Raw genomic sequence first — 13,874 nt, forward strand, 5'->3', positions numbered from 1 at the left:
GTAGTTTTTTTTGTTATTTAGAAATCTCAAAAAATTCTCTCGTAAATTGTCTTTTTTCGTCGTTTTTTTCTTTTGTCCTCGAAATCCCCCTACCCCCGTCAACCCCCTGAATTTTGACTATTTACCTACACGAAATCGACTATTTCCTCGCTTTTAGAATTTTTCTAGTATTTTTCCCGTGCTGTGCGCTCCGTCCCGAGTTCATAGACACCACACATGTCCACAACGGAGCCCATTTGCGAAATAGCATCGAACCGAGCCTACCTAAGCGCTCCAAGATTCAATAATAACATATCATAGTTAAAAAATTTTTTCTGGAATTTCGCTGTTTTCTCGCTGTCCCTCGTTGTCAAAGTTGTTGTCTAGTCGCTCCCTACAGTTTAAAATCGTTTCTGCACCCCTCACCCCTTTCTACCCCCTGTTGCAAGTAGTTTTTTGTTTTTAGAAATCTCAAAAAATCTCTCGTAAATTGTCTTTTTTCGTCGTTTTTCTCTCGTTGAAATAGTTAGTTTTCGTTCCCTATTGTCCCTCGTCTACCTATCATCCCCCCTACCCCCGTCAACCCCCTGAATTTTGACTATTTACCTACACGAAATCGTACTATTTCTCCCCAATTTTCTCCCCCCCTGTCGCTTTTGGAATTTTTCTAGTATTTTTCCCGTGCTGTGCGCTCCGTCCCGAGTGCATAGACACCACACTTGTCCCCATAGGAGCACTTTTGCGAAATAGCATCGAACCGAGCCTACCTAAGCGCTCCAAGATTCAATAATAACATATCATAGTTGAAAAATTTTTTCTGGAATTTCGCTGTTTTCTCGCTGTCCCTCGTTGTCAAAGTTGTTGTCTAGTCGCTCCTACAGTTTAATATAGTTTTTGCACCCCTCACCCCTTTCTACCCCCCGTTGAAAGTAGTTTTTTTTTATTTAGAAATCTCAAAAATTCTCTCGTAAATTGTCTTTTTTCGTCGTTTTTTCTCCTTGAAATAGTTAGTTTTCGTTCCCTATTGTCGTCAGTCTACCTATCATCCCCCCTACCCCCGTCAACCCCCTGAATTTTGACTATTTACCTACACGAAATCGTACTATTTCTCCCCAATGTTCTCCCCCCCTGTCGCTTTTGGAATTTTTCTAGTATTTTTCCCGTGCTGTGCGCTCCGTCCCGAGTGCATAGACACCACACTTGTCCCCATAGGAGCACTTTTGCGAAATAGCATCGAACCGAGCCTACCTAAGCGCTCCAAGATTCAATAATAACATATCATAGTTGAAAAATTTTTTCTGGAATTTCGCTGTTTTCTCGCTGTCCCTCGTTGTCAAAGTTGTTGTCTAGTCGCTCCATACAGTTTAATATAGTTTTTGCACCCCTCACCCCTTTCTACCCCCCGTTGCAAGTAGTTTTTTGTTATTTAGAAATATCGAAAATTCTCTCGTAAATTGTCTTTTTTCTTCGTTTTTTCTCCGTTGAAATAGTTAGTTTTCGTTCCCTATTGTCGTCATCTACCTATCATCCCCCCTACCCCCGTCAACCCCCTGAATTTTGACTATTTACCTACACGAAATCGTACTATTTCTCCCCAATTTTCTCCCCCCCTGTCGCTTTTGGAATTTTTCTAGTATTTTTCCCGTGCTGTGCGCTCCGTCCCGAGTGCATAGACACCACACTTGTCCCCATAGGAGCACTTTTGCGAAATAGCATCGAACCGAGCCTACCTAAGCGCTCCAAGATTCAATAATAACATATCATAGTTGAAAAATTTTTTCTGGAATTTCGCTGTTTTCTCGCTGTCCCTCGTTGTCAAAGTTGTTGTCTAGTCGCTCCCTACAGTTTAAAATAGTTTTTGCACCCCTCACCCCTTTCTACCCCCCGTTGCAAGTAGTTTTTTGTTGTTTAGAAATCTCGAAAATTCTCTCGTAAATTGTCTTTTTTCTTCGTTTTTTCTCGTTGAAATAGTTAGTTTTCGTTCCCTATTGTCCTCATCTACCTATCATCCCCCCTACCCCCGTCAACCCCCTGAAATTTGACTATTTACCTACACGAAATCGTACTATTTCTCCCCAATTTTCTCCCCCCTGTCGCTTTTAGAATTTTTCTAGTATTTTTCCCGTGCTGTGCGCTCCGTCCCGAGTGCATAGACACCACACTTGTCCCCATAGGAGCACTTTTGCGAAATAGCATCGAACCGAGCCTACCTAAGCGCTCCAAGATTCAATAATAACATATCATAGTTGAAAAATTTTTTCTGGAATTTCGCTGTTTTCTCGCTGTCCCTCGTTGTCAAAGTTGTTGTCTAGTCGCTCCGTCCCGAGTGCATAGACTACAGTCCCCATTTGCGAAATAGCATAGTTTTTCAATAATAACATATCATAGTTCACCCCTTTCTAGTTGTTGTCCCCCTGTTGCAAGTAGTTTTTTGTTATTTAGAAATCTCAAAAATTCTCTCGTAAATTGTCTTTTTTCGTCGTTTTTTATCCGAGAAATAGTTAGTTTTCGTTCCCTATTGTCGTTCGTCTACCTATCATCCCCCTACCCCCGTCAACCCCCTGAATTTTGACTATTTACCTACTCGTAATCGTACTATTTCTCCCCAATTTTCTCCCCCCCTGTCGCTTTTGGAATTTTTCTAGTATTTTTCCCGTGCTGTGCGCTCCGTCCCGAGTGCATAGACACCACACTTGTCCCCATAGGAGCACTTTTGCGAAATAGCATCGAACCGAGCCTACCTAAGCGCTCCAAGATTCAATAATAACATATCATAGTTAAAAAATTTTTTCTGGAAATTCGCTGTTTTCTCGCTGTCCCTCGTTGTCAAAGTTGTTGTCTAGTCGCTCCATACAGTTTAATATAGTTTTTGCACCCCTCACCCCTTTCTACCCCCGTTGCAAGTAGTTTTTTGTTTTTAGAAATCTCAAAAAATTCTCTCGTAAATTGTCTTTTTTCGTCGTTTTTTCTCCTTGAAATAGTTAGTTTTCGTTCCCTATTGTCGTTCGTCTACCTATCATCCCCCCTACCCCCGTCAACCCCCTGAATTTTGACTATTTACCTACACGAAATCGTACTATTTCTCCCCAATTTTCTCCCCCCCTGTCGCTTTTGGAATTTTTCTAGTATTTTTCCCGTGCTGTGCGCTCCGTCCCGAGTGCATAGACACCACACTTGTCCCCATAGGAGCACTTTTGCGAAATAGCATCGAACCGAGCCTACCTAAGCGCTCCAAGATTCAATAATAACATATCATAGTTAAAAAATTTTTTCTGGAATTTCGCTGTTTTCTCGCTGTCCCTCGTTGTCAAAGTTGTTGTCTAGTCGCTCCGTACAGTTTAATATAGTTTTTGCACCCCTCACCCCTTTCTACCCCCCGTTGCAAGTAGTTTTTTGTTATTTAGAAATCTCAAAAATTCTCTCGTAAATTGTCTTTTTTCGTCGTTTTTTCTCGTTGAATTAGTTAGTTTTCGTTCCCTATTGTCGTTCGTCTACCTATCATCCCCCTACCCCCGTCAACCCCCTGAATTTTGACTATTTACCTACACGAAATCGTACTATTTCTCCCCAATTTTCTCCCCCCTGTCGCTTTTAGAATTTTTCTAGTATTTTTCCCGTGCTGTGCGCTCCGTCCCGAGTGCATAGACACCACACTTGTCCCCATAGGAGCACTTTTGCGAAATAGCATCGAACCGAGCCTACCTAAGCGCTCCAAGATTCAATAATAACATATCATAGTTAAAAAATTTTTTCTGGAATTTCGCTGTTTTCTCGCTGTCCCTCGTTGTCAAAGTTGTTGTCTAGTCGCTCCGTACAGTTTAATATAGTTTTTGCACCCCTCACCCCTTTCTACCCCCCGTTGAAAGTAGTTTTTTGTTATTTAGAAATCTCAAAAATTCTCTCGTAAATTGTCTTTTTTCGTCGTTTTTTCTCCTTGAATTAGTTAGTTTTCGTTCCCTGTTGTCGTTAGTCTACCTATCATCCCCCTACCCCCGTCAACCCCCTGAATTTTGACTATTTACCTACACGAAATCGTACTATTTCTCCCCAATTTTCTCCCCCCCCTGTCGCATATAGAATTTTTCTAGTATTTTTCCCGTGCTGTGCGCTCCGTCCCGAGTGCATAGACACCACACTTGTCCCCATAGGAGCACTTTTGCGAAATAGCATCGAACCGAGCCTACCTAAGCGCTCCAAGATTCAATAATAACATATCATAGTTAAAAAATTTTTTCTGGAATTTCGCTGTTTTCTCGCTGTCCCTCGTTGTCAAAGTTGTTGTCTAGTCGCTCCGTACAGTTTGATATAGTTTTTGCACCCCTCACCCCTTTCTACCCCCCGTTGAAAGTAGTTTTTTGTTATTTAGAAATCTCAAAAATTCTCTCGTAAATTGTCTTTTTTCGTCGTTTTTTCTCCTTGAATCAGTTAGTTTTCGTCCCCTCTAGTCGTTCGTCTACCTGTCACCCCCCTACCCCCGTCAACCCCCTGAATTTTGACTATTTACCTACACGAAATCGTACTATTTCTCCCCAATTTTCTCCCCCCTGTCGCTTATAGAATTTTTCTAGTATTTTTCCCGTGCTGTGCGCTCCGTCCCGAGTGCATTGACACCACACTTGTCCCCATAGGAGCACTTTTGCGAAATAGCATCGAACCGAGCCTACCTAAGCGCTCCAAGATTCAATAATAACATATCATAGTTAAAAAATTTTTTCTGGAATTTCGCTGTTTTCTCGCTGTCCCTCGTTGTCAAAGTTGTTGTCTAGTCGCTCCGTACAGTTTAATATAGTTTTTGCACCCCTCACCCCTTTCTACCCCCCGTTGCAAGTAGTTTTTTGTTATTTAGAAATCTCAAAAATTCTCTCGTAAATTGTCTTTTTTCGTCGTTTTTTCTCCTGAATTAGTTAGTTTTCGTTCCCTGTTGTCGTTCGTCTATATATCCCCCCTACCCCCGTCAACCCCCTGAATTTTGACTATTTACCTACACGAAATCGTACTATTTCTCCCCAATTTTCTCCCCCCCTGTCGCATATAGAATTTTTCTAGTATTTTTCCCGTGCTGTGCGCTCCGTCCCGAGTGCATTGACACCACACTTGTCCCCATAGGAGCACTTTTGCGAAATAGCATCGAACCGAGCCTACCTAAGCGCTCCAAGATTCAATAATAACATATCATAGTTAAAAAATTTTTTCTGGAATTTCGCTGTTTTCTCGCTGTCCCTCGTTGTCAAAGTTGTTGTCTAGTCGCTCCGTACAGTTTAATATAGTTTTTGCACCCCTCACCCCTTTCTACCCCCCGTTGAAAGTAGTTTTTTGTTATTTAGAAATCTCAAAAATTCTCTCGTAAATTGTCTTTTTTCGTCGTTTTTTCTTCTTGAATTAGTTAGTTTTCGTTCCCTGTTGTCGTTAGTCTACATATCATCCCCCTACCCCCGTCAACCCCCTGAATTTTGACTATTTACCTACACGAAATCGTACTATTTCTCCCCAATTTTCTCCCCCCTGTCGCATATAGAATTTTTCTAGTATTTTTCCCGTGCTGTGCGCTCCGTCCCGAGTGCATTGACACCACACTTGTCCCCATAGGAGCACTTTTGCGAAATAGCATCGAACCGAGCCTACCTAAGCGCTCCAAGATTCAATAATAACATATCATAGTTAAAAAATTTTTTCTGGAATTTCGCTGTTTTCTCGCTGTCCCTCGTTGTCAAAGTTGTTGTCTAGTCGCTCCCTGCAGTTTAAAATAGTTTTTGCACCCCTCACCCCTTTCTACCCCCCGTTGAAAGTAGTTTTTTGTTATTTAGAAATCTCAAAAATTCTCTCGTAAATTGTCTTTTTTCGTCGTTTTTTCTCCTTGAATTAGTTAGTTTTCGTTCCCTGTTGTCGTTAGTCTACATATCATCCCCCTACCCCCGTCAACCCCCTGAATTTTGACCATATACCTACACGAAATCGTACTATTTCTCCCCAATTTTCTCCCCCCTGTCGCTTATAGAATGTTTCTAGTATTTTTCCCGTGCTGTGCGCTCCGTCCCGAGTGCATTGACACCACACTTGTCCCCATAGGAGCACTTTTGCGAAATAGCATCGAACCGAGCCTACCTAAGCGCTCCAAGATTCAATAATAACATATCATAGTTAAAAAATTTTTTCTGGAATTTCGCTGTTTTCTCGCTGTCCCTCGTTGTCAAAGTTGTTGTCTAGTCGCTCCATACAGTTTAATATAGTTTTTGCACCCCTCACCCCTTTCTACCCCCGTTGCAAGTAGTTTTTTGTTATTTAGAAATCTCTCAAAAATTCTCTCGTAAATTGTCTTTTTTCGTCGTTTTTTCTCCTCGAATTAGTTAGTTTTCGTTCCCTGTTGTCGTTAGTCTACATATCATCCCCCTACCCCCGTCAACCCCCTGAATTTTGACTATTTACCTACACGAAATCGTACTATTTCTCCCCAATTTTCTCCCCCCCTGTCGCATATAGAATTTTTCTAGTATTTTTCCCGTGCTGTGCGCTCCGTCCCGAGTGCATTGACACCACACTTGTCCCCATAGGAGCACTTTTGCGAAATAGCATCGAACCGAGCCTACCTAAGCGCTCCAAGATTCAATAATAACATATCATAGTTAAAAAATTTTTTCTGGAATTTCGCTGTTTTCTCGCTGTCCCTCGTTGTCAAAGTTGTTGTCTAGTCGCTCCCTGCAGTTTAATATAGTTTTTGCACCCCTCACCCCTTTCTACCCCCCGTTGCAAGTAGTTTTTTGTTATTTAGAAATCTCAAAAATTCTCTCGTAAATTGTCTTTTTTCGTCGTTTTTTCTCCTTGAATTAGTTAGTTTTCGTTCCCTGTTGTCGTTAGTCTACCTATCATCCCCCTACCCCCGTCAACCCCCTGAATTTTGACTATTTACCTACACGAAATCGTACTATTTCTCCCCAATTTTCTCCCCCCCTGTCGCATATAGAATTTTTCTAGTATTTTTCCCGTGCTGTGCGCTCCGTCCCGAGTGCATTGACACCACACTTGTCCATATCATAGTTAAAAAATTTTTTCTGGAATTTCGCTGTTTTCTCGCTGTCCCTCGTTGTCAAAGTTGTTTTGCGAAAAATTTGCCCGCCCACCCGCCCTACCCCCGTTGCAAGTATTTTTCGTAAATTGTCTTTTTTCGTATAAGGTGGAAATTTTCGAGACTATCAAAAATTTTTATATTTCTCAATTTTCTTTCGCTTTTGGAATTTTTCTAGTATTTTTCCCGTGCTGTTCCGTCCCGAGTGCATAGACAACTTGTCCCCATAGGAGCACTTTTGCGAAAAATTTGCCCGCCCACCCGCCCATTTTTCTCACTGTATAAGGTGGAAATTTTCGAGACAAAAAATTTTTATTTTCTTTTTCGTTCTTTTTCGTTCTGGAATTGATAGTGCTGCCTCTCAGCAGCCCCCCCCCCGTCAACTTCTTACTCACCTTTGCTTCCCCAGTTAGCGTAAAACTTGAAAATGATCCTAGCACGGTCACCGGTCAGGCGACCCGTCAACTTGCCGTCGGAGTCAGCCGAGGCTCGCAAGGCTGATTCTGCGGCCCCTCAGGCTTCCCCCCCTTCTTCAGGTACCTCATCCACTGATTTTCTCCCAACGTGGAGACCAATAACAGACTCAAACTCCGCCAGCCTCAGCCGCCACGACAGTGTTTTTGATGATAGTTCAGCAGCTATCTCGTTACCTCTCTCACAAAGTACTCAGTCGAATGTTGTAGTAGAAGGAACTGACTGCTCGGAACGCGTGCAAACTCTGGCATTGGGCATTGTCAGAATCCTAAGACAGGCCAAGTCTGTCACTGCGGATATGAGAAACAGAGCCATCGACTCGGCAAATCAAATTGCTTGGATAGCCGGTAACTCCATGGCCCGCCGCATAAAGGAGATCGAGACAGAGTCCGCTGCACATAAACAGGAGCTCACGTCTGTACGCAGCGAGCTCAGTGAAATTAAGGCCCTCATTGAGAGAAACAAATCGGATAAAATCTATAGTGACGGACAGACAGATCTAAACTCACTCACAGCTACAGCTCTTGACCCAATAATGCAGGAGATTCGCAATCTAAGGGCAGAGCTGACTAAGCGGGAAGAAGCCTGCTCCGCAATGCACGTCACTAAAGAGCAATTGGACAGGATTCTCGATGATAAGATAGAAGCCATAAAAGCCGATATCTCCACAGCGAAAACTGCCATCTTAGATATGAAAGAGGCTAGACATGAGGAAGTCATGGCAATAATGCACGAACAAGGCACTGCCCTTGACACCGAAGTTGCTCTCAATGAAATCAAGGAGCAAATTAAAGAAGTCCAGACTAAAATACAAGAAAACGCTAAGGCGACCAGTGCAGTTGTGAACGGACCAAATGCTAAGAAGCCGAATGATCCGTCAACTGCAACTGTAGCACCTATCGTAGAACCCAAATCAGGCAATCAGAGTAACAAAAATAAACCGCGCCGTCCTAGCAGTTATGCTGAAGCCTTGAGCAAGCCGAATTACGCGGTCTTAATTGAATCGGCCGATCCCAGGAAAACGTCTGATGACGTTATAAACCAAGTAAAACAGAACGTTAACGTCATCGATTTAGGCATTGGCGTAAGCAGAGTAACCAAGATCAGGAACCAAAAGGTTGTGATGGCATGCGGGTCCCAAGAAGAACGCAAAGCCCTTCAGGAGGCGATACGCCAAAAATGCACACAGATCTCTGCTAGAAGCACAAGGGATAGACTCCCACAAATTAGGCTTGTCGGAGTTGTAAATAGCCTCACAGATGAACAGATTGAGAAGGCGGTCATCAGCCAAAATCGACATCTGCTTGGCTCCCTTCCTCCCAATTCGCAGGTCAGGACACTACGTAGGACCAAAGGTAGAACACAGGAAGTCAAGAACGTGATTCTGGAAGTATCGCCTCCGATATGGAAAGCTGTTCAAGGGCAAAAGCTTCACATCGGCCTGCAACTGGTGCCTGCAGTCGATCAGTCGCCTCTGACCCAGTGCTACAAATGCATGGGATATAATCACAGGGCGGCTGAATGTAATGAACAGATTAGATGTGGGCATTGTGCCCAAGAGCATGATACCAGAGTGTGTCCAAATAGGAACTTGACCCCTCAGTGCTGTAACTGCAAAAAGGCAAAGAGAGACCTTGAGCCACATCCAGCATACAGCCAAGACTGCCCCGACTGGCAGAAATGGGATGGAATAGCAAGGGCCGCTGTTCTATACTGCTAAGGGCGTCGATACAGTCAGGGTAACAAATGCCCAAAACGCACAGGAGAAACTCAAGATAGTACAAATTAACCTTGGGAGGGGACATTCCGCCACACAAGAATGCCTGAGAGAAGCCAGTCAGAAAGGTTACTCAGTCTTGCTGCTTCAAGAGCCTTACGTTGGCTCCAAAGGGTACTTAAGTGTTGGTAGTAACAGTCGAGTCATACAAAAGCTACATAACAGAAGCCACCCGGTAAGGGCAGCCATTGTCATACTAAACCCAATTATACGTGTAATCGAAAGTCAAGATTGGATTACAGAGGACATGGTTGGATTAAAAATCATCGTTGGCAATGAAACGTATACTTTTGTTAATGTTTACCTAGATAAGACGCACAACATTGAACAAACCATGAACACTCTTCGTAAAATTGTTGACTCGACTGGAACTGCCAACCTTCTCATTGCGGGTGACGCCAACGCCAAAAGTCAGTGGTGGGGATGTGATACCGAGGACGAACGAGGCAGCAAAATAATGGACACTTTTGCAGAGCTTGGGATGGAAGTCCTCAATCAAGGGTCGCAGCCGACATTTCTGGTGTATCGACAAGGACAACCATGCCAAAGCATCATTGATATTACGGCTTGCTCGTCACAGATCCTCAACATAATTACAGACTGGCGAATAAACCCAAGCCTCTGTTCGTTATCGGATCACATCCCGATTACCTTTAACCTTAAAGTCACTACAAACCTTGATACACACTCTGGTTCGTCCACACGGGTATTCTTTACTGCAAAAGCCGACTGGAACAAATTTGAAGAAACACTTATTAATAACCTCCAACAACAGAATATCAACACTGAAACAATATCGAACACAAAAAACACTACTGATCTTGAAAATTTAGTACAGAAATTTCATGACGCTCTAACCGGTGCTTGCAACGACTCGATTCCCAAGCTACATAGTAAAAAATCTACAAATACTGCAAAGTGGTGGACTTCAGACCTCTCTAACTTAAAAGCAGAACTTAAGAGAAGCAGAAACAGAATAAAGAAGGCCAACGCCAATGCTAGAAGCTTTGTAGTAGAGGAATACCTAAGGAAAAAAGAACAATATAAGAAGGAGATACAGCAAGCGATCACAAAAAGCTGGAAAGAATTCTGTACGGGTGAAGAAAGAGAAACGGTCTGGCAAAGATCCTACAGAATCATAAAACACTCCAGCAAAGATGTCCGCGAAAAACTGTTAACAGACAATAACGTCACCACACTCTCGGCGGATGAGTCTGCAGCCCTCCTAGCCAACACCTTTTTTCCAGAAGACGATCCCACAAAAGACAATCACGAACATACTCAAATCAGGCAAAAATCAATAGAAATCTCTTCAAAGAATCTTCCCATCGACAGGCAAATTGATCTTTTTACGGAACAGGAGTTACGCTCAGCACTGCAGCATGCCAACTCTAAAAAAGCTCCAGGTTCGGACGCATTCACTGCAGATATTTGCCAAAAAGCTTTTAAGACATGCCCAGAAGTATTGTTAGCGATCTATAACCGGTGCCTTCTCCTGAGTTACTTCCCTGAAGTATGGAAGGAGGCCCATATAAAGGTTATACCTAAACCTGGCAAGGAAGACTACAGCATTCCTAAGTCATATCGACCCATAGGCCTTCTTTCACTATTAGGGAAGACCCTAGAGAAAATGATTGTGAAGAGACTACAGTGGGACCTTATTGGTCGGGGCTCTTTACACCCCAACCAGTACGGCTTCCTTCCACAAAGAAGTACAGAGGACGCACTATACGACTCACTGAGCATAGTTAAAAATGCCATAAAATCTAAACAACTGGCAGTTATCGTCTCCCTCGATATTCAAGGAGCCTTTGACACCGCTTGGTGGCCCACTATTATTACACAGCTGGATACCATGGGAATCGACAAGGACTTATTACAACTGATAACCTCTTATTTGTCGGATAGGAAAATAACTATCAATTACTCTGGTGCAACAGTTAACAAGAAAACTAATAGGGGCTGTATCCAAGGATCGGTCTGTGGACCGATTCTCTGGAACGTTCAATTGAATCAGGCACTTGAACCCTCCCAATATGACGGAGTACACATACAAGCCTTTGCAGATGACATACTCCTCATAGCCCAGGGTAGCACTGGAGAGGAGGTGGAGAGAAACTTGAACCAAGCGCTTTCAAAGATACTTCAATGGGGCAACAAGCTTAAGCTCAAATTTGCCCCACACAAAACGCAAGCAGTTCTCTTCACCAAGAAACTCAAGTATCATACTCCTAGGCTCGTGATGGACGGAACATCTATTGAACTGCGGGATGAAGTTAAGGTTCTCGGTTTAACCATAGACCGGAACCTTAACTTCAATTCTCACATTCGCGCTGTCTCTGCAAAGGCTTTAAACATATATAAATCAGTGTCTAAGATGGCCAGGGCTCAATGGGGCCTGAATCCCGGTGTCCTCAAGTTAATTTATCAATCAGTTGTAGAACCGACCATCCTTTATGCCGCCAGTTGCTGGGCCCATACCACCTCGAATCACAATGTTGGGAAAATTCTTGACAGAGTCACCAGGCTCTTCGCAATCAAAATATGTAAAGGACATAGAACTACCTCGTTCTCTGCCAGCGTGGTGCTTGCGGGGATTCTTCCCCTCAAAATTAAAGCGATCGAACAGGCCGAGTTGTACTTAATTAAGAGGGGAGAACCCTTGAGAGCGCTGCCTGGCAGAGAATTTGAAAGTCGCACACCGGTCTCCTTACTACCACATCCAACCAATAGAAATACAGTTCCTTTTAAAATCATAAGCAGTCAAACCGAACTAGATGAGGTTATAGATAATAACTGGCCGAGGTTCTATACTGATGGCAGCAAGATAGAGGGTAAAGTCGGCGGTTCTGTCACATGTTGGATCGATGGTAAAGAAGTCTACTCAACCAGCTTCCGCCTGGAAGATTTTTGCTCCGTCTTCCAGGCGGAATTAGCAGCCATACTGAAAGCCATCGAGACAATGTGCAATAAGTCGAGATTCCATACTGCAAACATCTTGAGTGACTCGAGATCAGCTTTAGAGAGTATTGCAGATCCATGTCCACTCCACCCCCTCACCACGAAGATCCGGCAAAAAATTCAGAATCTCCAACAATGCAGTGGAAAAGTATGCTTCTATTGGGTGAAAGCTCATACAGGAATAATTGGCAATGAGCGCGCGGACGACCTCGCCAAGACAGCGGCTCTGAAAAAGAAGACAAGGCCCATATATGATCGGTTTCCTCTAACGTACGCCAAAAAGGTATTAAGGGAAAAATCACTAGATAAGTGCCAAAAATTATATATAGAATCCAACACAGCAGCCGTAACAAAAATATTCTTACCAGATATTCGAAAAGCATATAAGATAGTAAAGGAAATAGAAATAGATAATACAATAACTCACCTTCTCACCGGACATGGAGGAAACCGATCATATCTTCACAGGTTTAAACTTATAGATAGCCCCAGCTGCCAATGTGACAGTGAAACCCCGCAAACCATACAGCATATACTTTTCGACTGCCAAAGATTCGCTAAAAAACGGTTTGACTACGAGTTCAAATTGGATGCAACACTGTCTGAAAGCAATATGGAATACATATTTGAAAATAAAGAAACCAGGGATATATTCCTTAACTTCGCAAAGTCTCTGCTGAGGGTCGTGGCAAGAGAGAATGGAGCAAGAATAGTTGATTAAGACGATAAAGGTTTATACACAGTTATATACATGGTCTACAATTTTATATTTACATAGTTTTACAATTTTATATACACAAAATTTATACATTGGGAAAAAAAAAAAAAAAAAAAAAAAAAAAAAAAAAAAAAAAAAAAAAAAAAAAAATCCTCAGTCTATACACAGTTATGACATATACAGATAAGAAGGTTGTCGCAAGAAAAATAGCGACAGAAAACACCCGAACCGAACCGAACCGAACCGAACCGAACCGAACCGAACCGAACCGAACCGAACCGAACCGAACCGAACCGAACCGAACCGAACCGAACCGAACCGAACCGAACCGAACCGAACCGAACCGAACCGAACCGAACCGAACCGAACCGAACCGAACCGAACCGAACCGAACCGAACCGAACCGAACCGAACCGAACCGAACCGAACCGAACCGAACCGAACCGAACCGAACCGAACCGAACCGAACCGAACCGAACCGAACCGAACCGAACCGAACCGAACCGAACCGAACCGAACCGAACCGAACCGAACCGAACCGAACCGAACCGAACCGAACCGAACCGAACCGAACCGAACCGAACCGAACCGAACCGAACCGAACCGAACCGAACCGAACCGAACCGAACCGAACCGAACCGAACCGAACCGAACCGAACCGAACCGAACCGAACCGAACCGAACCGAACCGAACCGAACCGAACCGAACCGAACCGAACCGAACCGAACCGAACCGAACCGAACCGAACCGAACCGAACCGAACCGAACCGAACCGAACCGAACCGAACCGAACCGAACCGAACCGAACCGAACCGAACCGAACCGAACCGAACCGAACCGAACCGAACCGAACCGAACCGAACCGAACCGAACCGAACCGAACCGAACCGAACCGAACCGAACC

At 43.6% G+C, this 13,874-nt stretch overlaps 1 protein-coding gene across 1 annotated transcript; it reads left to right on the forward strand.

Annotated features, from left to right (window-relative positions):
* Nucleotides 1-7,466: 7,466 nt before the first annotated feature.
* On the forward strand, nucleotides 7,467-12,972 carry LOC128200235 (uncharacterized). The gene is made up of 2 exons (XM_052892961.1): nucleotides 7,467-9,212; nucleotides 9,277-12,972. Exons 1-2 carry the CDS (start codon nucleotides 7,467-7,469, stop codon nucleotides 12,970-12,972), a joined length of 5,442 nt encoding a protein of 1,813 aa, XP_052748921.1.
* The last annotated feature ends 902 nt before the right edge of the window (nucleotides 12,973-13,874 follow it).

Source organism: Galleria mellonella, unplaced genomic scaffold (genome assembly GCF_026898425.1).
Source record: "Galleria mellonella isolate WM207_F2 unplaced genomic scaffold, CSIRO_AGI_GalMel_v1 utg171, whole genome shotgun sequence".
In the NCBI taxonomy this organism is placed as follows: Eukaryota; Metazoa; Arthropoda; class Insecta; order Lepidoptera; family Pyralidae; genus Galleria; species Galleria mellonella.

Coding starts and splice junctions, on each gene's coding strand:
- LOC128200235 (XM_052892961.1), top strand. CDS start 7,467: ATGATCCTAGCACGGTCACCGGTCAGGCGACCCGTCAACTTGCCGTCG. Junction 9,213..9,276: donor AATGGGATGGAATAGCAAGG/GCCGCTGTTCTA, acceptor CAAAACGCACAG/GAGAAACTCAAGATAGTACA.